This window comes from Drosophila nasuta, chromosome 2L, assembly GCF_023558535.2.
Source record: "Drosophila nasuta strain 15112-1781.00 chromosome 2L, ASM2355853v1, whole genome shotgun sequence".
NCBI classification, from domain to species: domain Eukaryota; kingdom Metazoa; phylum Arthropoda; class Insecta; order Diptera; family Drosophilidae; genus Drosophila; species Drosophila nasuta.
This window is the reverse complement of record NC_083455.1, coordinates 19,953,394-19,979,781: the sequence shown is the minus strand read 5'-3', so window position 1 is coordinate 19,979,781 and position 26,388 is coordinate 19,953,394. Positions and strand designations below refer to the sequence as shown.

The 26,388-nt window shown below is 36.3% G+C and overlaps 1 protein-coding gene across 10 annotated transcripts; it reads left to right on the top strand.

The window, feature by feature from the left end:
- The first annotated feature begins 128 nt into the window (after positions 1–128).
- LOC132795508 (uncharacterized) lies at positions 129–23,965 on the top strand. 10 transcript variants are annotated; one of them, XM_060806290.1, is made up of 11 exons: positions 129–929; positions 1,550–2,804; positions 5,416–5,442; positions 12,366–12,496; positions 15,276–15,704; positions 15,786–16,055; positions 16,147–16,686; positions 17,608–17,691; positions 20,583–20,822; positions 21,035–21,439; positions 22,460–23,965. In XM_060806290.1, exons 2-11 carry the CDS (start codon positions 1,693–1,695, stop codon positions 22,591–22,593), a joined length of 3,372 nt encoding a protein of 1,123 aa, XP_060662273.1. In that variant the 5' UTR covers positions 129–929; positions 1,550–1,692; the 3' UTR covers positions 22,594–23,965. The 10 variants fall into 10 exon arrangements, with proteins under 10 accessions (XP_060662273.1, XP_060662256.1, XP_060662300.1 ...); XM_060806273.1 differs by having other exon boundaries at positions 12,360–12,496; XM_060806317.1 differs by having other exon boundaries at positions 130–929; positions 15,297–15,704; positions 22,460–23,964.
- The last annotated feature ends 2,423 nt before the right edge of the window (positions 23,966–26,388 follow it).

Genomic DNA, 26,388 nt, shown 5'->3' with positions numbered 1-26,388 from the left:
CAGCAGCAGCAGCAACAGCAACAGCAACAGCAGCAGACGTCGCCGAGGCGAGGCAAAAGGCTCGAGCTCTGGAAACGAAACACATTTGGTTCGCCTTTCATTACGAATTTGTCATTCGTAAGCGAAGGTAATGCAATAAAATTTTTGCGCGCGCATTTCCACATTTTGGACTCTCGACTCTCGTGTGACATCGCTGACGAAAATGTTGTACCTCGTTGGTATATAAAGAGAGTGGTGGTGGAGTGTGGGTGGCTTAAAAAAATAACATTCGTATTGAGTACGCGTCTGTGTATGTGTGTGTGTTTGAGTGAGTTTGTATAGGACTGTGTGCGCTCTCTCGCTCTCGCTCTCGCTCTTACTCGCTTTGGTGGCAATAGCAATATCGATGTGTCTTTGTGTATGGGCGGGCGTGTGTGTGTGAGTGAGTGACGATTCCCATTCGAATGCAATTCGTTTCCTTGATTTCTTCGAGTCTCGTCTCAGTCGTCGTCCGTCGTCGTCGTCGTCATCGTTGTCGCTGTCGTTGTCGCTGTCGTCGTCCTCTCGTATGCGAATCTCATAAGCTCAGTGACACGCCGTCGGCACGGTAACGAGTTTCGCTTTACGTTACGGTTACGCTTACGTATACATTTATACGTTACATCCTCTCTCTCTGTCTGTCGCACGCGTTCTGCACCGTGATCTGATTTGTGCAAAAGATGATGCGAATATTCAATTGAAAAATGCTTTCGAAACGCATCTAGAATTCAGTTGGATTGCGATTGCAATTGGAGAATGTTCAATTAAACTATTAAAATCAACATACAAAAATTAATTCAAATTAATTAAATATAAACAACGTGCGCGTGTGTGCTACATGCAATCATCAATGGAAATCTAATTGTTCTAATCGTTAATAATTATCTAAAAAAAAAAAAATTAAAAAAAAGGTAAATTCATGCAACACAACCGAATGACTTGAATCGAAATTAAATCATACACAAATAATAAATTCCAATTCGAGCAAACAATTATTCCGGATAACTGAATTCCTCTGAATGTTTTTATTGTTTAACAACTTTAATGTAATTATTTTTTATTTCTAAAAAAACTGAAATTTAATTCCAATTAAGATTAAAATAAACAAAATGAAAATTTTGAATTTTAAAAACTATTTTGAATGAATTTTTTAGTTGCAATAAAATTTAGCAGAAAAAAAAAAATATTTCTTCAACAAAAGTTAAATTTTGTAAATAGTTCTACAAATAATAATATAGAATTCTTAATTGTAGTCATTGAAAAGCAGAAATTAGTATAAATTTTAAAATTGAGCTATAAAAAAAAATCGATTTATAAGTAAGCAAAAATTTAGAATAGCTGCAAAAGAATTTCAAATTCTTAGAATTTCTCCATCTTAAATGTGCGAAAGTTTTCAAGCAAATGCTACACGCTGAGGCTGAGAGTTCATTAAAGGTTTTTTTTATTGTAGTTTTGTAATTTGAATAAATCATTAAAAATGAATTAAGAGTTCATTAATTATATATAGCATGCGTTTATTCTTTTTTTATAGTGAAGTCACAAACACGAAATTAACACGCGTAAATAATAATCAAAATCAAAATCACAATCAAAATCGAGAAAGAGAAAGAGAAACAAAACTATTAAGAAGAAAAAAACAAAAAAATTGAGTGTGTGTGGAACCAATGACGAAGCATGGATTCTGTCAATGCCAATAGCCAATCCGTAGCAAGTGAATACAGTGAAAAGCAACTCGAGTGCGAAACCAATGAACAACAGAAATCAATAAGCAACAACAACAACAACAACAATAATTCAACAGCAATCAATAACAATTACAGCAACTACAACAACATTAGTGCACATAAGCTACTGATCGGCAGCAGCATGAATACAACAGCGATGCTAATGCATCATCAGCAACAACAGCAGGCAGCAGCAGCAGCAGCCGCCGCTGCAGCCGCCGCCGCACAGCAACAACAGCAACAGCAGCAGCAGCAACAGCAACAACAGCAGCAACAGCAACAGCAGCAACAACAGCAACAGCAGCAACATCAGCAACAGAATGGCGGTCGCGACGGCAGCAACAGTTCACGTGGCGCCGGCGATGATCGGTCCAACAACAACAACAGCAACAACAACAACAGCGGACGCAATGGACGCGGCTCCAGTTGCTCCCCAGCGAGCAGTCCAACGCGACATGGCAGCGCTGTGAGTCCTGTGAGCTCGTTGAATCAATCGATGATGGCACAAATGGCACAACAGCAACAGCAGCAACAACAACAGCAGCAACATCATCAGCTCAGTCCGCCGCCGCATGTGACGGGTGCATTGCCGACAGGATTGGCACCAAGGATGCCACACGGTTTGCCGCCGCATTCCCTTGGGCTGCTCAACTCGCTGCAGATGATGCATCATGCCTCGCCGCTGGAACTCATGGCTGCCGCACATCATCATGTGCCACCGCGTTCGTATAATTCGCCGCCGCCGATCTCGACGTCGGATCCCAGTGCCAATGAGTGCAAGTTGGTCGAGTATCGGGGCCAAAAGGTGGCCGCCTTCATCATCAGTAATGAGACAATGTTGTGCCTGCCGCAGGCGTTTGAGTTGTTCCTCAAGCATTTGGTTGGCGGCCTCCACACGGTCTATACGAAGCTGAAGCGTTTGGATATTGTGCCGCTCGTTTGCAATGTGGAGCAGGTGCGCATTTTGCGTGGATTGGGCGCCATTCAGCCGGGTGTCAATCGCTGCAAGTTGCTCAGCTGCAAGGACTTTGATGTGCTCTACAGGGACTGCACCACTGCCAGGTATGATTACAAATCCTTTCAACTTTTCGCAGTTGCAATTTTCGAACTCATTTCCTGTGTTTCGCTTCATTGCGTGAGGGCCCCAATTGCACTTCTCTCTCTGCTTCTCTGCGTCTCTACTCCAACCCTGCTGCGTCGCCATCCCTGGCGAGAACGCACTTGCAACGCTGTGCAAATAGTTTTGATATCGATATCGATTCACGTGCCTTGCGCAACTAATCAAAAAACTTTGCTCTCTCTGTTGACATTTGGCGGAAATACGCAATGCAAACGTAACTGCTGACTGATCCACTCCCCAACTTGCCACGCCCCCTCCCATAACGAACTAACAAGGGGCGCGCACATTTGTGTTGCGTAAATTTTAGTGAACGATTCTAACAATAGTTGGCCAACAGTTTTGTTTCAATATAAAACTCGCGACGTGTGCGGTGCGCTGTCAAATCATTTCCGTTCCACAGTTGCAGTTGCCGCTGCAGTTGCAGTTGCAGTTGCAGTTCAAGTTGCAGCAAATTGTTGCAGTAACTAGCTACAGCCATGGCCACGTATTTAGCACAAATCGTGAAATTCTATTTAGAAAACTCTGCAAAGAATTCAAATTATTGTTCTTATATAGAAAAACTGCATTGTTTTATAATTATCATTCATTAAGAATTTATTATTCTTACACCAAGGTGAGCTTTATAACTGAGATCGTTATTATTATTACTTTTTTTTTTTGAATTGCAAAACATTTCTGTAAATTAAATTAATACTAGTTCAGAACATAGAATTAAGTTATAAATAAGTTTTGCAACTAGTTGAAGAAAGTCTTTTTAATGGCAGCTTAATTTATTTATTCAAAATGATGTGAAAATCTGTTTAAAAATTATTGTTTTAATATTAGTATAAAAGAAAGTTTTTGATTCAATTTGTATTTCTTTATTAAATAATTTCTTCGACTTTTAACATTTTTTAATTCTAATCATTTGCTTAATAATTTCTTAGACTTTATTTATGTGAAAACGGTTTGAAAATGATCATTTTAATGTTAGTAAATAATACTAAATATATAGACAACATTTTAAGGTATAGAAATTACAGACCTTTTTTTAATAAAAAAGCTGAAGTTCTTAATATTTGTTATATTTCCAATACATTAGAGATGAAATAAAATCATGAACATAATATTTTGAACTCAGCTTATATATTTAAGTTTTGATATGAATAAATTAAAAATTTGGTAGTAAATAAAACAGCTATTAGATATTGAAAGAATGTAGTATAACATTTATAAAGTTTGACTAAATTAAAAAGCAGTTCCATTGAAGTACACAGGGCGGATGAGTGATATAGATAACTTAAGCAAATGCATGTATAATATTATTACTGAATAATGGGTAAAGAAAATAGTATTAAATTAAAATACTTTATAGGAGTAATGAGAAAAGAAATTTTACAAATTAACGTATTTTATGTTGCAAACAACGAGAAAACGCCAATTTGACTTTTGCTACTTAAAAAGATTCATTCAAAGAAAAAGAATTAGAAACATTAGAAAATTACACAAATAATTCTTAACATTATTTAATATGAAATATAATTATATACATATCAGACTTTAAAGTCTTCAAATATTAATGCACAAAGTTAGTAAATCATAGTCTAAAATATTTTGTGGGTTTTCATGTTAGTCGCCAAAGCTAATTGAGTTAGCTACAAAAATATTACCCAGAGAAGGGCGCGTTGAACCACTGAATGAACCATAGAGAGAAAAATGCAATGAAACCACATCGAGTTAATTATGGAAATAGTGCTCCAATGTGCGCACATGCGCTATTCTCAAGTTGCAAGTTCCAAGCCCAAGACTCAAGACCCAAGAGGCAAAGTTGTTGTTGTTGCTGGTGTTGTTGTTGTTGTTGTGCCGGCTTGGGCCAGAAGAGTGCGTCCAACCAATTGAAGAACAGTTAAAAATGCGGTTAAACCTATTATTAGCTGGGCAAAAGAGTTTTGTGCACAAAATTGAAGCATGTGGAGAGCGCGCTGACAGAGGCCGAAAAAAGCGAGAAAATGAAACGAAAAGCGAAAAGGGTTAAAGCCAAAAAATATACTTATACACATACATATATGTGAATGTGAGCTTGGCAAAAAACCGCTAAAGGCAGTTGCCAGTTGCCAGTTGGCAGTTTTATAGGCCTGTCCGTCTGCTGCGTTTTTGGGACCCGTAACGGGAACAAGGCCGGGCTCGGGTTCGGGTTCGGGCTTGAGTTCGGGGCCAAAGTTGCACCCCACTGCGTGTACTCTCTGGGATAATTACAATGTGTAGTCGTAGTTGTAGTTGTTCTTCTTGTTGTTGTAGTTCTTGCCTCTACTAAAAGGGTCGACGAAGGGGTAAAGGCGTTTGCATTTTCACACCCGCTTGCCCCGAATGCAACGTTGTTGTTGTCGTCGTCGTCATCATCGTTGTGTTCACTCATAAATGAAACATTTTTCGTGTCCCCTGGTTTTTCTTCTTCTTCTTTTTGTTTTTTTCTTTGGCTTTTTGTTGTCGCATACAACGTTTAACAATTGTTTTTTATACGTATATACGATACGATACTTCACTTGTCTCTTGTTCTTCTCTTTTTAATTGCAGATGCCTATCGATCAAGCCGCCAGAAAGGTAAACACACAAGTATAATAAAAAAAAAACTATGGCAATTTGTTGATATCCAAAATCGATCATCAATGTTACATTTTGTGTATGTGCACTTGAGAGTTTTTAGAGCGAAAACGAATTTGTTATTAAATTATTTACGGGGCCAAGCCCAACAACAACAACAAACAAACGAACGGACTTTGCGGAAGTTTTTAGGACCGTCAAATTAAAGCAAATAGAGCGTGTTAACGTATTAACGGATGTGTTAAAGGATAACTGCAAAATATGATATAAAATGGGTCAAGTCGAAGTATTATCAAGTCATCAAAATAACCATTTTGACAAACATGATTTCGCGTCTTTCTTTTTTTTTGTGCCTTTTGTTTTTCACTCTAAAAAACACTCTTGAGCTCGTCCGTTTAATTTTTTCTTTTTTTTATTATTATATTTGTTTGCCATTTTTGTCTATAGGCTTCTTCAGATGACAACTTCAATTTTTCACAAAGTTTTTTTCTTTTTTCTTTTATTCTCCAACTCATTTAGTCATTCAATCAGTCAATCAGTCAGTTTGTCAGTTTGGTGCGTCCATCAGTTAGTTTGTCAGTTCGTTCAGTCAATTGATCTGGCAAATTGAATTTGATTTCAGTTGATTGTTGACTGCCTCTTTGACTAAAACGCCGTTTAGAGTGATGTGTATGTGTGTGTATGTGTGTGCCACATTGGCAACATTGTGGGGCACATTGCGGGGGCGCAGATTGTCGAATTGGATGCAAAGTGTTTGTGGCTATGAAAATTGGCCACACCTTTCTATTAAACTGGAGTAGTTCAAATCGAATTATGCCACAGCTATGCAATTAAACCCCCGCAAAACTCGACACCAACAAAAAAAAATCGACACAAATTAATTTCAGTTCAATTCGATGATGCGAAGAATTGAGCAATTCGTGCTACTTGTCTTTCGGCTACGGAAAAACTGAACTGAATAAATTCTGTAATACTAAATGAAATAAAAATAATAAAAATACAACAGAGTATAAATTAAACAGAAGAAAAGAGACAGAAAAGATGAAAGAAATCGATTTTAGAACATGTAATTAAAGGAAAGAAAAATACTAAAAGTCAAAATTCAGTTCACGAAAAGAAAGTCAAAAAAATAATGAAATAGACAGATAAATGATAAAAATATTCAAAATAGTAAAAATATAAATAAAAAGATACAGAAAGAAACTAATTTATAAAAATTAATAAAGGAAAAATTGAAAGACTGATTACGAGTAGATTAAGAGAAACTAATTTTTACAAATAAATAAAGAAAATGTTAGGAAGAAAACTTGAAATACTTAAAGCAAGTACACTAAAGAGAAAATATTTTTTAAAAATGAATTTTTAAAAGATTTGGAAATAGTAAGTTCCAGAAAGAAACCATTTTATTCAATTAAATAATGGAAAGATTAAAAAAGTAGAAATACAAATAAGAGGTTAGAAAAATAAATAAATTTTTAAAAATGAATAAAAAAAAGCTTAAAAAGCAAACAATAAATACTTAATTCAAGTACACTTAAAGAAAATAATAAAAAAAAGAATATTCTTAAAAATGATTAATTAAAATATTTGGAAACATAATGAAAAGATTAAAAGGGTATAAATAGAAAGATTCTGTTAAAAACGTTTGGTATGAAAAAGTAGTATTTATTATTAATATGAAAAAAGACTTATTTTGTTAGCAATATTCTACTAATAATTCTTTTATGATTAATCACTTTAACATTCATCGACTTCTTTAATTAGAAATCATCACAGCTATTGCACATTTCGTGACACAATTGTTTTTTATGGCCACAAGGCAAGGGTAGGCAAGCAATTTAAATAAGTCGATTTTCTAAATTAATAAATTGATTAATTTTGTATATATTTTTTTTTGGTTTTTGCTTTACCGTTTCGCGGTCTGTGAGGTGTGAGTTTCAGTTAGTTGAAGCAGTTGTTGCGATTTGCATTTTGCAAATGCGACTTAATTGAGTGTAACCAAATAACAAAAGCAACATTGTTGTACAAAAAAAAAATATAAATGAAGCAACAATAGATCAATTTATTTTTATAATAAATAATTATACAGCCACCAAAAAAAAAACACAAACGAAAACTGAAACATAAAGGAAAATGTTGTAGCTTGTAGCATTCTCTCAGCATCTCACTGAGTTGAGTTGAGCTCTCAGCCAAGTTGCAAGTGGGGCGAGTTAAGTGCAAGAAACGGAGAGGGAGACGGAGACGTCGGTGGTGGCTGTGGTTGTAGCATGCTTGTAATTTAGTATGCGAACTAAATGAGTTATTAGCACGCCAATTGAAACCAGCAGCAAATGAGTTTCGAGTAGGAGTAAACTCACATGAGTCGAAGTCAGAGATAAAGACATGGAAAATGGTTGCCCAACCCTGCAAAATGCCACCCGAAATTCCTAATTAGTGCCACAATTTCAACTTGTAAGTTGTATTCTGTGTGTTCTCAGCAGTTGCGCTGAGAAAATAGATCTCAAGATATGTCCAAAATTGCAACATTTCCAAAAAATGTTTAAATGCTGTTTGAGATGAATTATCTTGCGGCAAACTTCATAAGCAAGCTTTAAATGGCAATTAGAATCAGTTAAGCTCAAAACTAAAAGCAATCAGTTTAGCATAATTATGACTTTTCCGCATTAAACTGTAAATTCGATTCTCTTTGCATTCTATGCTTTCTTTTGAAAAAACTTACGAGTATTTGCCATTTCAATGATATGTTGATAACTGGCAATTGCCAGTTGAACAACTCGAAACTTTTAGCGTGCGGATCTTCGGGGCGTATTCATCAACATAGTAGTAGTAGTCAGGTTCTCTCTCGCTGAGCTCAAGTCCACAATTAGCATTGAAGTATGTTGAAGTATGTATATCTTTAGCCCCTCCGTCTCATCATACCTGAAGGCATGAGCTATGTTATGTATGTCATGTCATTTGTGAATTTGCATGTCCATTTACAATGAATCGCAAATGTTGGCCAATGCATTTGGTATCGACTCGTCTCTGTGAACTACGAGTATCTGAGGAAATTCGAGACGTCGGCTTCTGGCTTCTTCTGGGAAATATGCAAGCTGGCCTGAGTTCAAAGGCAAAGCAGTTAGCGATAATAGACAAATGGCATGCAATCGAGTTGGAAAATAAATGCGAACAAAATCTGTTTGCAGTAGATTCAATTAAGCTTTGCATTGCATAATTTGAAATGCGAAAAATTCAAATATATGGAAATTTCACTGGCAGTTAATTGCCGTTGCATTGATTTAACTGCAATCAAATTGGCTCAACTCTAAGGTGGCAACGTGGTCATAAATTTAATTGATTTTGTGACTCTGAGGGAGGGCCAAAGAGTGTCTCTTGGAGTTGTGCGATTCAAATCCGTGTTCCCTTTCGCTGGGAAAGCGCTGACAAATGTTGGCAACGCCCCACAATTTGATGCAATTCCAATTGCCGATTGCCAATTGCCAACTACGCAGCTACGCTTTTGATTTATGCAACTAACTGGATTTGGATATTTATTTTTTTCTTCTATATTTTCGTGGTTAGCCTAGGGGACTCGGACAGTGCCACACATTCGTTGGCTAATTAACAGCTCGACTAACCCTTGATTATTGATACTACAAGTTGCAATCAGAAAGAAACTCACAGCTGCAAACTGGTTCACAGCTCTGAGATGCAGTCGATATTTCTCTTGCTGTTGCATGTAGCATGTGGCAAGTAGCAGCCAACATTGAACCGGTTTGCAGAATGCCAAAGCCTGTGCATTTTTTGTTTTTTTGTTGTTGTTGTTGTTTTACTTTTTGTTTACTGTTTGCTGTTTGTTGTTTGCTTCAGACTAAACGTTTGTTTTTTACAAACATGTCAGCTCTGTGTTGTGTCCGTCAATGCACTTAAAATGCACCAAATCTGTTCGTTGTAGTCAAGTGCGGCAGCAAAGTGAATCGACTTGGTAGATACCCTTTAAAAGTGGGTAGTTTTGTGAAGAAATTCTTTATAAACTGTCTTCACTTTATTCTTCACTTTACTTAAGAATCAACTTTTTGGATTTTAATTAAAATTAGAAAGTTAAAAGGTTTGCCAAGAAAATGTAAATTTAAAGTATTTACTTTATACATTAAATTTAAACTATTTGAATATTTTAGTTTCTTGAACAACAAATGCCCTAGAGCAACCTTTAATAAGAAGTAAGAAGTAAGTTAAAGTTGAGTGTGCTCGACTTTGAAATACCCGCTATCCATTTTGAATAAAAGCAAAGCAGTTCAGTATTATTCCTGAAACATACCATATTAAATGACTCCAAATTACTAAAATATACCAAAATTTACGGTATATTTGGTATATTGGTATACTACAATATTCAAAATATACCATAGAGTAAAAAAATACCAGATTGCCAGTCAAAGAAGCTAAGATCTTATTGCAGTAGGCATTTTTCCCCATACAAAAGTATATCTTAAATAACTTCTACAATTTGTATCTGATCGCAACTAAATTTTCAGAAATCATAAAGACTAATGTTATTATTATAGGAACCAAAAAAGTGGTGTGTAAAAAATTAAGTATGAAAATAGCAGCAATTCAAATATTTTCCAAAGTTAGTCAAGTAAGTTATGAACATTCCCTCACGGCATGCATTGCTGCAACATTTTTCTAGACACTTACATCAAAAATACCTCGAGATAACAATGCAGCTAGATTTCTGCCTCACTTTCATGCACATTTATCTGATTGCAATGAATTTTTGCAATGCTCAAATTTGATTTCTTTTGCTATTTCGAGCAATAAATACAATTTGAGGAAGTGCGCATAACATTATTATAATACACTGCAATATGTAATCAATTATGAGTAAATTCCTTGGCCTAATTTAAGTGCAAATTATGCAATCTTATCCAGAATCTTTTGTAGTACAAATGTACTGCAGAGATATTCTAGGGAAAGCTGATTTCTGGGCAAAATCAAACATGGCATTCTAGCAACATCATCTTGACAGCGAACTTTTCCAATGAAAGTGGCCACAAGGCAGTTGGCTTATCGGTTGGCCCTGTTAACAACAACAAGAAGAGTGTTGTGTGTTGTGTGTTGTGTTCCAGGCAGTTTTCATCATAAATTCATTAACTTGACTGACACACAAAGTGAGGGAGAAGCATGTTTTGCACGTCATAGATACGTTTGTAGTTACGCTAGGTCCCAAAAAACACTTTCGCTGAATAAAAGTTGAAATAACAACAACACAAAAATAGTAGAAAAAAATAGAGATAGTAAAACACTTTTGCTTTTGTTTTTCCTTTTGGCCATGATTCATCATTGAATTGGCTTGCCTTGGGGGCTGCTTCTGTTGTTGTTCTCTTTACATGACCCGCGGGCCAAGTACACAGAACAGAATGGCTTTTGTGTTGTCATTAAAGCAAGCTGCACAATTAAATCTCAACTGGGCTTTTACATGCAAATATTTATTGTTGAAATAACTGCAAATATTTGCAATTACTGCCTACTACAGAGAGCGACAGAGATAGCGATAGAGCCCACGCACAATTATAAATTATTCAATCTGTGTCCACAAAAATGCGACTACCTGTGTTAACTGTGTTTATTTGCCCCACTGTTTGTGCAGAGCAAACAGTAAGAATTTTTCTTTCGCTTTTTTCCCTTAATTTGTTTAATTTTTTAATTGTCTGCCCTGGCGCCTACACAAAGTTTCGAAATAGTTAGGCAGAAGTTCTGTTCTCGTGAGGCATATTTATTGAATATATCTTTACGATACCATTGGGTGACTTTTAAGTCTCGTGTCACGCGCCCATCGCTAATTGCAACATCAAATAATTGATCATAGTTGTCCCTATTTGCATTCTGCCAACTTTTATTGTACAAAAATATATGCAGATAGAAAGATGCATAGATAATTCTAATTCTAGTCGAAAGAGTATATTACATAGTTAAATAGATCTCATTACGCGTCGTGTCACGCTCTCATCGCTAGATGCGACATCAAATAAATTATCGTTGCTGCCTCTATTTGCATTCTGCTTTAGTTTTTCCCGAGTATTTGCGCCGCACTGTTTGTTGTATCTTTTGTATTTGTATCTTTATCTGCATCTCTCTTGTTTGCCATAGCTGCCTGCTGTGCAAACTTGCTTTATGTCTTTGCCCAACTAACTACTTGTACTACACATTCAGTATTTGTTAAAGACTTTGGAAAAATATTTGAAAATCAAATACAACCATAATTTACTGGAAAAATTGTTAGTTGGCTTTTGCTTTTTTTTTTCTAATTATTATATTTTTATTATTTTTGTTGTTTAGATTTTTTTATGACAGATACTTAAAATGGTAGCAGATTTTATGGTTAAATCAACGGGATATCTGTGGGTTTAATGAGTAAATTAACGTACGGACAGGTTCAAGTTTACATAAATTAACATTACGGAAGAGAAGAATACGAGTAGTTATAATAGTAATATTTTTTTAGCTTATGAAATAGTAAAGCAAAAAAAGCTTTAGGTGAAAAACTTAAAGGGAATGTATATAAATGTTTGACTTATCAATTATCAATAGAACAATATTCGAAGGAAAGAAAAGAGTTTTTAAGGTAATATATGCTGAAATTTATAAAATTATATTTAACGCTCTGAAAACATTTCTCAAGTGCCTTAAACAATATTTTGAATTGCCAAGAGACTTCAAAATGTTCAACAATGCAGCACAATACAGCCAAACTCCATAATACTAATAATAATATGTACTGTTAATAATCATAATAATAATATTAAATATATACTTATGTATTCACCTGGTCCACCTGATCCTTTGGTGTTTGCTCATTGTGCTTCAGCATCTTTATACTGATACCAAGCCAATTGTCATTGCTTTCAACCCAACAGTAACTCTCTGCAATTCCGCAGTTCCAGACCGGGTCGACCGCCCAAACGTGGCCCCGTTGGCCTCTCACTGCCGCCCACGCATCTCACCCAGCATCCGCAGCTGAAGAAGCATCGCCTGGACAACGGTGACTATGCCTATGAGAATGGTCACATTAGTGGTAAGTACACTAAGGAACACATTTGATTTTGACTTCTTTTCCTTTTTGGGGTGAGCAATTTCTTTACGGCCGTCGGCCATGATCAAAACCACGATCACAAAAAGAATCGAATGGTAATGAAAACATTGAGAGAATTCCGAATCGCAACCTAAAAAACTTGCTCTTGGGCGTCTTTGGAATCCGTTTTATTATCGTTCACAACTCGTGCGGCCAATTGAAAAACGGAATAAAAATTTTTGTGATTTGTTGATGCCTTGATTATAAGTTGAGGCGAACGGATACAAACACACACACACACCAGAGATATGCACAATGTTCAATTGTTGCCAGTTGGCAGTTGCTCTGAACGTTGCACGTTCCCAAACGCTGCCATGTTTTTCCCTGTTCCCAGCCCAGTTAAATGCCCATTTGTCCAAGACCAAAGAGTTGAAGGCAAAGCGAAGCGAAAACGCTTTCGAGTCGCAGCCATGTGATTTGTGATTTGTACAGGAAATCGCATTTAAGAGTTACAAACGAACAGCGGAGTTATGACTGCGGCTGCTTCGACTGCTTCGACTGCTGTTGCATGATTTCTTTCGCCTCCATCTGTATCTGTATCTCTGGCATTGTAATTATCATAAGTACTTTTCAGATACCCTCGCTCTATACAGCATGTATCTGTCTTATTTTTGGCTGTGTACTTGCACATCAGAGCAGCAGACACAATAAAGTAACGCTCAATTGATTGATTTTTTACATATTGTACATAGCATTGTTGCGCTATGATTTCCTGAAGCCCTCAACTGACAACCACAGCCACGCCTCTTTCTATTAATGTTGCGCGCAGCAAACAATATTAACGCGGCGTATTTAAAATCATTCCAACACTCGACGCGACTTCTTAAGAACGATCAACGAATGAGCCGCCGGCGCCTCTTTTTTTAGAGATTTGCCAAGTCATCTGAGTCTGAGTTCTGAGTGAAATATGGGGCGTTGATTTTTGAGTGATATTGCAGTATTGCTGCATAGAGCAGATGCAACTGCAACTGCAACGCGTTGCGTTAATTGCATTTCGAATGCAACAAGTTAGCACTTTAAAAGCGCCTTTAAAGCATTGTCTTTTCAACTAATTATGCAATGCTATCCATTTAATGGTACACAAATTGCCTACCAGACAAATGTATATGTTATATACATATATGTATGTATCGCATTTGAGAAAATATTATATGTGCGTGGCTGTGTAAACAGAAGGTTGCCATAAATATAGGTGCACTAACATACAATTGTATCGATAGCATATGCGTGTGTTTTCTTTGCTCTCTCTGTGGGTTTCGTGCTGTTATTTTAGTTGTTGTGTTTAGTCTGGGCGTGCAGACACAGACACACACACACACACCCATATATTAATTTGTTGTATATGATGGAATGGATGGCATCAAGCCATATCAGCAAAATGTACAATAAAATTGACTGCTCATTTCACGATTGCGATATTAACATTTTTTGTATACAAATCAGAGTGCAAATTTTATTATTATTATTTTATTCGCCATATTGTTTTGTGCATTCCTTTTGTTCATCATATTTTGCCAGTTAGGGAATTGTTAACAAAATTTAATCTGCCTGTTAAATTCATAAAAATAAAACGAGATTTAATGTGCCTAGTTGTTTAAACTGATAACATTGGAAACAATATTAAATGCTGTATAACCATTATTTTACATTATACAATTTACTATTACATTATACATTATTTTGAATTTGTATAAAAAATTATCGTAGGAAGCCTTATTTCATTAGATTTTTATTAAATTAATATTGTTTTAATTATTATATTATTTATGTATTTTTTTTTGTATAATTTTCGCTGAAATATTAATTTTTACGCTTCGAAATTTATTTAATTCGAATAATAGACAATTTCTAAGCGCTGAAATAAAATTGCATTTATTATAATTATTATTATCATTTTTTGAGCAGTATTAATTATAATATTATTTTGATTTTTGACTAAAAGAAACACAAAATTTAATTGGTTTAGCTGCTTAAAATGATTCGGCTAAAATAAATAAATAAATTTCATAAAAATGCATTATAAAAGAATTAAATAAATTGCATAATGTTATAAATGTTATACTAAATTTAATATTATTTTCATTATTACAATCAACAAGAACCTTATTTTGATTATATGCGACTAACGGAAAGGAATATGCAAAATATCTGTTATTTAGTTTTTCTTTCTTTTTCTGTCGCACTGCTATTTCAAAGTTCACAGTTGTATATAGAATATTTTTTTTGTATTTTTTTCAATGCCTTTGCGTTAGGGAATTTGTAATGCAGATTTTTCCAATTAAATTTGTTTATATACAATAGTATATATTAAGCCAATTTGTGCAGGTTTAAAATGTAAAGATTATTGATTTTTTTTTTATTCTATATTTGTGTGGCATATCTGAAAATCTTACTTAAAAGTTTTAAATATTGCTTTTTTTGATTCATTTTATAGTTTATTGCCTTTAAATTGTATTGTATAATATATAATTGTTAATACAATTTCCGTTCACTTGATGATCTTCAAGTTCTAAGCCTAGTAAAATATTCCATTTTATTATAGACTGTAAATTGTTATCCCCTAATTACATTTATATAACTTATAATATATTTATATATATTATTATTTTTTATATATTATATATTATTATATTATATTAATTATTTATATATTTATAAAAATTTTATATTTATATTTAATTAACAATCAATTTCGCCGAAATTCAAATTCAAACTGAAGCAGCGTACAATTTTGTTGTTGCAGATATGAATCGGCTGGAGAAGTCGCCGCTGCTGGCCAACGGCTACAATCCGCCGCCGATCAACCACATGGCCTTCATGCAGATGAATGCCCATCATCCGGGTGCCGCTGCCTTGATGTCCCCCGGGATGCCCCCACACGGACTTCATGCGCGTCCCGAGAGCCAAATGCTGAAGGCAGCTGCCCAAAATGCTGGCATGTCGGCGGCCAATATGGATGCATTGGCCAGATCGGGCATCTGGGAGAATTGTCGTGCGGCCTACGAGGATATTGTGAAGCACTTGGAACGTTTGCGCGAAGAGCGCACCGATGAGCGTCAGCAGGCGATTTGTGCTGGGGGCGGCGGAGAGCGAGGTGGAAGTGTGATCAGTGAACGTGACTCGAAACCGCGAGATCTCAGCTCGCATAATTGTAAGAGAGAAGAGAGAATGGATGATGTATAGCAAGTGCTGATGAGGAGATCTTCTTCTTCTTCTTTAATGTATTCAACAGGTTCACCCACGCGCCAGAGTCCAGTGCTGAATTTGAGCAAATCCGGCGGCAATACGGATCATGGCGGCAGCAATTGCGATGCCGGCAGCGAGCGTAGCGATTGCTTGTCGGCAGCTGGTTCGCCACGTCATCCACGTAGCTTGGATGAGCGCAGTCGCAGCGTTGGCGGCGGTCCCATCATTGGCGTCGAGGACGATGAGGAGGAGGAGAACTTGAGCGATGAGAACCAATCTGAAGTCGATGAACGCTGCCTGGCCAAAGACGATGATGGTGAGTAAACTTTGCATAAGCAGATAACCTAGATGACTGACTGAGTGACTGACTTTCTCAACTTCTTGATGTTATTATTTGTCTCCCTCAGACTTGAGTGACACGGAGCGTGATAATCTATCCACGGGTTCGGCGGCCGCTGCCGCTGCTGCTGCCGCCGCCGCTGCACATTTGCATCAGCACGCGGCAGTGGCATCGCATCATCATCATCACCATCATCATCCGGCGCAAGCCCATCATCTGGCTGGCGTCGGTGCCCAGCATGGTTCGCCCACAGCCGAGGCTGCTGCGGCCGCTGCACTGCATCATCAGCGTGCCCTCAACTATTCCCAGCTCGCCGCTGCCGCAGCTGTGGCCAATGGCGCCGTTGCCGGCACTGTCGCCGCCAATGGTCCGCCTTCGGCTGGTGGCGGTGGCGCCTTGACGCCCAATGAGGCGCTGCTGGCGGCCAACGATGCCACAGCTGCAGCTGCTCTCGCTGGTGGCTTGGCTCTTGGACCGCTGGGCATCGATGCACATGCTGCGGTGCCAGCCAGCTCGACGGAAACGCTGCTGCGCAACATTCAGAGCTTACTGAAGGTGGCAGCGGATAATGCCAGGCAACAGGAGCGACAAATCAGCTACGAGAAAGGTGAGTGCCTCAAAATTACAGGTATTTAAGAGTGCTGCAAGTTAAGTGAAAGAAAGCACTCCCAAAAGTATACAGAGAAAATAAAAGATACATGAAAGAAATGGAGATAGAAATGATTTAAAAGGTGACTTCCTTAATATGTAAAGTAAAGTATATTAGAATAATATAAAACTAACTTTTTTTTTAAGTCCAATTAGTCTGCCTAATTTAGTTAAAGAGTATCCAAGATAACTAATTGAAAGCCCTCCCAAAGGCATAAAAAAAACAAAAAAAGATACATGAAAGAAATTTGTGCCCAATTAGTCTGCCTAATTTAGTTAAAGCGTATTCAGAATATATTCTTTTTGTTTACCTTAACCCATGCATAATAAATAGGTTAATTAAAAAGAGTGTAAAAAAAAACAAATATATTTTTTTGTAATTAATTTTGTGGTACATTTTATATTAATTATATTTGCAAGTTTTGAATTAAATAAAATAAAATGAAATTTGGTATTTCATCTTCAATTGAATTTCAATGAAATTCATTCAATCCATCTTTGCAATCCATGGACATAATATGACTAATTTATTTTTATTTTAAATATAACTTAAATGATATCTATTTACTTTCACAGAATTTTTAGATGAAATCCATTGCAATCAATTTCCAATCTAGAATAAAAATAATATGAGCAATGTTTCAAAAACTTGTCACTTATTTTTTTAAACTTATTTCTATCATGTACTCATGTACTTATTATACCCGCTACCCATAGGGTATTATAACTATATCAATATACCAAATATAGCCTTTGGTATATTTTTAGTACGTTTGCGATATTTCATTATCGAGCAGACTCAACTGTAGCTTTCCTACTTGTCCCACTGTGTACTAATATTTCCTTTGCTCTTCTCTCTTTTGTTTGGTGCATTCCACAGCTGAGCTCAAGATGGATGTGCTGCGTGAACGCGAGGTCAAGGATTCACTGGAGCGACAGCTTGTCGACGAACGCAAATTGCGTGGTAAGTTTAGCAAAAATAATTAAATAAATGTTGAATCCTCAAAGAGGAAATTAGAAACAAAGCTGATGCAGAAGAATCATTTGCATTTGACAAGCCTACGAATTGACAGTGTCCAGAGTTCACTCTCTCTCTCCCTCTCGTTCTCTCTATATCTCTCTTTCTCTCTCTCTCTATGAGTGCCTATGCCGATTCCAATCATGCGCGCTTAATGCAAGATGACTCAAATGACAATGACACCTGATATGTCCGTGGCACAGACGGAGCCACAGAGAACTCTTCAACTCCTTCCATGTCTCCCCACCTCTAACCCCCTCTGCGTGTCTCTTGTGGCGCTCTGGTGGTCGTCGCCAGGCTAAAAAGGGTTTTAATGCCAAGGCTGCCGTTTCTCTCTCAGACCTTGTTCGCGGGACCTTTTCAACAGAAATCACAATTCAAATGAATTTAATATCATTTCATTATTTAGTTACACTTGAACGATTGGCAAAAAGTAGCAAATGTCTCTCGAACCCAACATTATTATGTTATGTTGTTGTGTCTCTTTTGGCCATCAGCAAATGGACTGTTGTCCTCATCGTCGTCGTCGTCGTCGTCGCTTGGGGAGCTGTGGAATTTGAGAGTTGCTTTTGGTTACACAAGGCAAAAGTTTCATTTAGCACACACAGAGAAAAATCTTTTAATTGGTTGTTGTTATGCTTATGACTTGAGTGTGTCTCTAAAAGGGTTGTCAGCACTCCTTCCCTCCTTCCCTTTCCTACCCAAAATCGTTGCTCTCTTAGGGGTGGGTTATGTCCAAAATTAAAGATCTTATACAAGTTTATGTTGAAATTGAAAACCATTTAGCCAATTACTACTATGAAAGACATTAAATAATGTATGAAGGCTGAAACCGGTTTGAATGCGCATTTCGCTTGAATTAATATAATATTAATCCCCCCCTCTCTCAAAGAAGACCCCTTTGCTCTACATATATAAATTATGTATTATATAGTATTATAAATGTATAGTTTTCGCTAAATGTATGTTAAAAGCAGCAGCAACAGCAGCAGCAAAAAAATATGCAAATAAATAATTGATACAATACAAAGTATCGCAGTAACTATTTTGCACTCTTTATATAGCATGTGATAATGCCATTTGACAGACACTCTTGTTTTTTTTCTGTTCTGTCTTACATTCGATCAGTCTATAATTAAGGGGCATACGCATAAAGTCTGCTCAATTTTAAAGACAGCACTTGAGTCCGGTCCAGTGCAGTGTAGTTTCTCCCCATAGAACGCATTGAGTATGAGTACATACATTCATATTCACATTCATATTCGCATTCACATTGGCAGCGGCCGTGCATAAATCAATGGAAATGTCGGAACTTTTGTGGACTTTTGCCGGGGCCCGTCCCAGTTTTTATTTTGTTGTGCTGCGAGTTGAGTTGAATTGAGTTGGGGTTGGAGCAGAGTAAATTGCATGAAATGCTATGCAAAAGCCACACAGACATCTAATTGCAACTAATAATAAAGCGAGCCGGATAAACATCTAGAGGTTGTACTCCCAACTCTCGCGTATTCGTATTCCCAATGTAACTATTGCATTTGTATGAGTGGATAGCATGCCATAACAGCAACAACAAAAAAATTGGCCATTTGCAACGGGAGCGTGGGTGCAATAGAGTTGATAGATAGAACATTGCAATCCACAATGCGCAATCCCAATCCCAAACCCGATGAGTGAGTGAAATTCAATCTGCCATTTGCCAGAGTCATAAATTTGCTCCACCCTCAAAACGGCTGTCACCACGCTCGACTGCTTCGATCAGCGATCACCGATCAACGCTCAACGATCAACGCTCAACGCTCAGCGATCGAACTCGATTCGCGTTGCCTATGACTCTGTGAATGTGGCTTTTAGTCAGGATCAACAAAGCATAATTGCGCCCACACACAATCACAGCAACAACACACAATTACATCTGCAGATACACATACTGACAGATACACGTACTCTGAGATACTTTTATGCGGATGCGCAGTTGAATTGGCACAGCGAAAAAATATCAATCGATTCGTTTGCCATTCTCTTCAGCTCTTTCACTATCCATCTTTAATTTGGGTGTGCTATATAATCATAGAAAATTTCATATTTCGATGCAGCAAATCGCTGAGCGACTTTTAAGTGAATGTAAAAGAATTACAGTATTTAGAATGGTCTACTTTCTATTCACAGGTGTGGATATAAAGTTTAATTAAAAAAAATAACAACAGGAATTGAAATGAAAAATTATTTTTTATGAAGTGATTCGATTAGAAATGATTTTATAGATTTTTGTCAAGCAAACAAATTTAATTAAAAATATAAAAACAGGATTTGAAATGAAAAAATTAATTTTATTGAATTTTAAAATGATTTCATAGAGAAAATTTTAATTTAAAAATTAAAAACAAGAATTAAAATGAACAAAATAAAATTTTCTTGAATTTTAAAATGATTTCATAGAGAATTTGTCAAGCAAAAAATGCTTTACAAAATAATATTTCTCAAGGGAAAAGTGTGGAATTGTCAGTTTAAAATACAAATATTCTGTACTCTAAGCAGTTGTGATAAATATTATAAAAAATATATTGTATTTATTAAATATTCGTACAATACAATTTATATATTTTTTCATTGAGAAACTCATGTGCAAAATAATTGAAAACATCTATTAAAATTTTATAAATATTATGATTATTATTTTGTATATTTTGTATTTTACGAATATTTTGTATTGTATGAATACAAAGAATAGACAGAATAAATGTTGACTCTAAATCAATTATAATCACATAACTGTCGAAAACATTCGATTCGATTGCAAACTTAAAGGTTTTTCTTGTCATTTTCTTGTTGTCCTTTTGCAGTGCTTTATCAGAAACGCTTTAGGCGCGAGCGCAAGATACGCGTCCGGTATCAACAGCAGTTGACTGGCAGCGCAGGAACTCCAGGAGGTGGCGCAGGAGCTGTAGGCGGAGGTGGCAGCAAGGGAAATCCAAATGCGAGTGACAGCAATGTCACCTGCAGCGACGCTGAGCTTTGCGCCGGCAACACAGCGGATGCCAAATGCAACAGCGGCAACGGCGATGCCAATGAGGCGCTTAAAGGTGAGTGACAAGGCACAAAAGCCAAAAGCGAATAAAAGGCAAAAGCAACAGACAACAGATAACCGAAGCAAGCAAGACCAATAGTCGAAGTAAAAAGCGAGCCAAACGCATGTCTAACAACTGCCCCTCCCCACCCCCCGTTCACCTGTCCAACGCTTTGATAACCAACACAGCGCCCTCTCTTTTACCTTTAATCCATTAAAAAAACACAGATACCGACGGCGGCAGTCATGGCGGCAGCGACAAGTCCGAGAAGTCTCTTGGCGCCTCCTGTGATGTGAGCGGCCATACGGTTAATTCGGCCACACGCTCCGATTCTCCCACCCACTTCAAGCGCGAGCCACATTCCGATCACGAGGGCTCCATGGAGCATCAACAGCGCGCCATCACGGCCCCAGATAATCAGCCCCGCTGCTCCAGTCGTGATCGCGAGGATCAACCGCCCAGTGCTGGATCTGTGGCCGCTGCAGCAGCTGCTGCTGCCGCTGCCGCTGATGGCAGTTTGGCTGCTGCTGCGGCTGCTGCAGCTGCTGCCGCTGCGAGCAATGGAAAGGCGCCTTGGAGCTATCCAGGCATCGATCTGATGGCCACTGGCGCCTTCTGGCAAAATTATTCGGGTAAGTTGAGCGCTCAAAATCTGCATAAACTAGATGAGAGTTGAGAGATAGCAAAAGTTTAGAGTGCTGACTTGGCAATTATTTAGTGGACAATTGGAGAGTAGAGAATTCAGTAGAGTGGAGTAGAGAATTCAGTAGTCTCGTTTAGATTAGTTCACCAAATGAAAAATATCGAATGTGTTAAACTATGTAAACTTTGTGACCAATTATTTTATACTTAATTATTAAGTGGAGAATTGGAGAGTAGAGAATTCAGTAGTCTCATTTAGATTAGTTCACCAAATAAAAAATATCTAATGTGTTAAACTATGTAAACTTTGTGACCAATTATTTTATACTTAAACCAACGCACAAAATCTGCATAAACTAGATGAGAGTTGAGATATAGCAAAAGCTAGTTCATTTTTTAGAGTGCTGACTTGGCAGTTATTTAGTGGAGAATTGGAGAGTAAAGAATTCAGTAGTCTCGTTTAGTTAGTTTACCAAATGAAAAATAACTAAATAACTTTGTAAACTGATTTGCAGTTATTAATATTATCTAATGTCATGTTTAAAATATTTTATTTAAGCGCAATTATATGAATTATCGATTGCTGGAAAAAAACAAAACAATAATAGTGTTAATAGAGTTAAACTTTTTCTCCATTAGATTTGTACTTAAACTGATTTGAAATTAACATTATGGTTGTATAAAAACATGTTTTATAAATAGTTCTGTATTATTAAATATCAAAGGTTTACTAAAAAGAATACAGTCCGAAGTGTTAGCTCTATAAACTATGTAATTAAACTGATTTCAAATTAATATTTGTATTATACAAAATTATACATAATTTTTTGTTTTGAAATAATACTAGGGTATTCAAATGTATCTACATATTTATTATTAGATGTTGTTCAGCTAGTTTTTAATGCTCAAATCGAGACTGAGCAAGTTTTTCTGTTATTGGTTTTTCTTTCTGTAAATTTCACTTAAATAACTCTAAATTTTTTTATATTTTCCCCCTCTTCTACTTAAAGAATCCCTAGCCCAGGAGCTGGAGATGGAACGCAAGACACGAGCTGCCAACGCTGAGCGCGATGTGAAGAGTCCGCTGTCGGAGAGGCCAACGGCTTATTACAAGAATTCGGTGCTCTTTGGCAGTGCTAATTAAACTGCATACTGGACGAAAGCTGTTAGCTGGACAAAAAAGGTGACATGGATATTTGATCTCAAAGTGCAATCCAAGCAAGCGAAAGAAATGGCAAGTGAATGATTGAAAAAAAAACAGTGGCAGGTGGAAAGTGGAATCGAGAAAAACGAGAAACGCGGCCAGAACCAAAATGCAGAATCCCAGGCATTATTAGAGCAAACTTTTGTACATATATTTACTTATATAAACATATATATATATTTAATATGAGATGAGTGTAGGAGAATATTTAGTATGTGGATTCGATTCGTCTGCAGATCGTTGCAAACGATCGCGACGGCGATCAGTTTGAAGTTGAGGATAATATAGGCAAAAATGAAAGAGTAAAAAGCACTTCCAAAAAGTTAAAAAAAAATAAAATAAATAAATATGAGTGCTTAAATGAGTGCTCGTAGTTGTACGTTACGTACATTCATGAATAGTTTCCAGTATTTTATATTTTGTACATAGGCATACAAAGACTTTTAATAAAAAACAAACAACAAAAAAAAAGAAGATAACTCAATACTGGGCAGAAGAAAGAGTCTTCATGGGCTACTACAATAAAAAAGAAATAAAAAAAATAGTTGGCATACCTAGCATTTAACATCCAAGCGTCAAAATTTAGCATCGTTTCAAATAGTTAGCTTAGTTTTTTTTAATTTAAAAAATATGCACAAACACACATACACATTCGATTACTGAGTATGTGTGTCTGTGTATTTAGTTCTGCTACATTTTATATGCCGGTTTTTATTAGTGTTTTAAAATGAGGGAAAGAAGAAAACTTAGTAATTATTAAGAAGTAAAGCGATCATTAATGTTAAATGCTAAGATTTTAATTTATTCAGTAGCCTAGCAGCGGATTAAGCTATAATATTAACAACAACAAGAATAAAACATAATGTATTTCACTTGCTTAGACATTAATCCTTAAACAATATGATATACTATATAAATATATATATATATAATACTATATGCTATTAAATGATAAACAGAACTTTAAACGGCCGACATTAAAAGATATGTTATAGAAATGACATTAAATACCTATTTAAACGCTTCATATGCTATTATACATATATATAAACTTAAAATTACATTAACTTTAGTCATAACAATAGTCACTGAACGTAATATATACAACACTTTAATGTGCTACATTCATCGCTCGCTGCAAAACAAAACAAAACAAAACAACAAGAAAAACAACAATTGTTACAATAAATAGCATGAAAACAAACAACAATAAATACAGCAGAAAAAAACAACATAAGCAAGTAGAGAACAGAAACTATAACGAAAAGCGAAAAGTTTAAAAATAATACATAATAAATTATTATTGCATAAATAATAATGTCCAAATGTGCTTTTATTTAACTGGGTGACTCTTTAATGTTTATAGCATTTAAAGAGCTTACAACTAAACGAGATAAATTAGATAATATTAATCTCTGGGCGTTGAAGATTTCAGATATTTAAATACCATGACAAAAACTGGATTTGGTGAGTTGCGAATATGATTAAAGTCTTTTTATGAACTGAGCTTAAGAGTTGATTTAAGATGAAAATGTGATAAGCGAATAAACTATTTGCAGCAGATTTCTTATTCCAAATAAACTTTAACAGCTGCAGGACTATAGATCATTTAATAACACACAAAATGATTTGCAGAGTTTACAACTAAACGCGATAAATTAGATAATATTAATCTCTGGGTGTTAAAGATTTCATAAATTGAAATGACCTAACAAACTTAAAAGTGTTTAAAACTGGATTTCGAGAGTTGCGAATGTGATAAAAGTCTTTGAACTGAGCTTAAGAGTTGATTTAAGATGAACATGTGATAAGCAGACTTCTTATTCCAAATAAACTTTAAGAGCTGCAGGACTATAGATCATTTGGTAATATGATGTTGGTTATATTTTGTTTGACAGTTGCTGGAATAGAACTGATTTAATAACACACAAAATGATTTGAAGACACAGATGAAGCCGTATCGACAAACTGCATGTGAAATAAGAAGAATCAGAAGAAACCCGAAGATCAGTTCAGATTAAATGCGTGGCAGACAAAAAAGAAAGAGTGAGAGAGAAATCGTCAAATGGTCTTGACGTGGCTCAGACGTTCGCTTAAACAGTTATCGATGCCATAAAGACAACGTCGGATGATTTATGCGTCTGGCTTGATTTAAGGGATCAGCTGAGAGCTTTAACTAAATGCGAAATGCGAAGTGAAGAAAAAGAAATGAAACGATGTGAAGCGAAGCGACGAACACAGAACTATATATTGTAATTATGATTATTGAAAAATTATATTTAATTTACAGTTAAACGATCACGTATGCTCACAAAGTAAGTCTTGTGATTTCGATTTTTTTTTTGGCAAAAGGCCTCGCGGTCAAAAATGCCAAAGCAGCCAAAAGATTTGACCTCAATTATCGATTTAACTTTATTATTGGTTTTGATTTGGACTTTTTGATTTGGTCTCGACTCCGATCGGGATCCTGCCAAAAGCCAAAAAAGCCAAAAAAAACTTGAATTCAAATGGAATGCTGTTGATTGCCGGGTTGCCAAAAATAAAGGAAGAACAACAGATCTGTTCTTCGTCGATACTGGCATTAGGTGGGCAGGTCGCTTAATTCTCGTTAATTTCTGTTTTGGCAACGTGCAACGTTTAGTTGATTGCGGGTTCCCCGCAAAATGCTTTCCCCCATCATGCATTTAAATTGATGGCCATCATCTACAGTGTTAATTGCATTTCAATTAAAATGCACGAATTGACAAACTATGGACAACCTCGTTTCACTGTTATCAATTAAAGATTTGTTTTCCGACCCACTAAATGATAAACCATAAATGCTCGACAGCAAAACAAATACAGCAAAAGGTTAAAAGCAATTAAAGAAGCTAAAAGTTGGCCAACTTCCACCGCCTAGACACAATTAAAACAATCATTTTTCATATGCGAGCAAGGAGTTGTATCTGTTATTGCGATTGCACTTGGTATCTGCCCCATTGCTATTGGGTTAATTCGTATCGGGGCAATCGATCGTACGATTTGCTTTGGCAAAAAGAAGGAAAAACATTCAATTTGGAATGTTTGCAATTGAAGCTGCAGATTGTCCAAGATCTGTTTTTTGTTTGTTGTTTTCTTTTCTTTGGTAGGCGTGTTGCTTAATCATCGTTATGAAATTAATTTTTACTGCTAAACTCTACTGAGGGTAGTTGGGACTAGATAAGTAACTTAACTTGGCTACTTTGGTTAGGGTATTTGCAAGTGCGATGTGTTTGCTTCAAAGCAAAGCTCTGTTCGCGTGTTGTGCATCATTTGGCAGTCAGAGGCCGCGTCGCGTTGCCAGCTAATTCGATTTGTTGTTGTGGTTGTTGCAACAAAAACCGATCGAGAGATGTGCGTTTTTTTTTTTTATTTTTTTGGTTTGGTTTGGTTTGCTCCTCTCGATTCGACTGCAGACAAACATATGTTGCATTAATTGTTCATGTTGCTCAAAAGCAACTCATGTTCAATGAGTTTTATTGCTGCTCAACACACAAACAACAACGACAAAAACAACAACAAAAGCAACGGCAGCCGAGGAAACAAATGAAAAGAAAAATTGCAAACAAAACATTTTTCATTACGTGATATTTAAGCAAGGGTAGAGAGTGGAGAGCTGCAGCAGCAGCAGCAACGAGTAGATGCTCAGCTCTTGGCTCTTAAGTGGCGACAGCCGGCAAAGTGCCATGTATACAACAACAACAACAACAACATCTA

What these genes read in the sequence shown, in the direction of transcription:
- LOC132795508 (XM_060806254.1), top strand. Translation starts at nt 1,693, where the DNA reads ATGGATTCTGTCAATGCCAATAGCCAATCCGTAGCAAGTGAATACAGT. An exon ending in AGGGACTGCACCACTGCCAG is followed by an intron (nt 2,805 to 5,415) that starts GTATGATTACAA and finishes TTTTAATTGCAG; the next exon opens with ATGCCTATCGATCAAGCCGC. An exon ending in ACAAATCAGCTACGAGAAAG is followed by an intron (nt 16,687 to 17,607) that starts GTGAGTGCCTCA and finishes TGCATTCCACAG; the next exon opens with CTGAGCTCAAGATGGATGTG.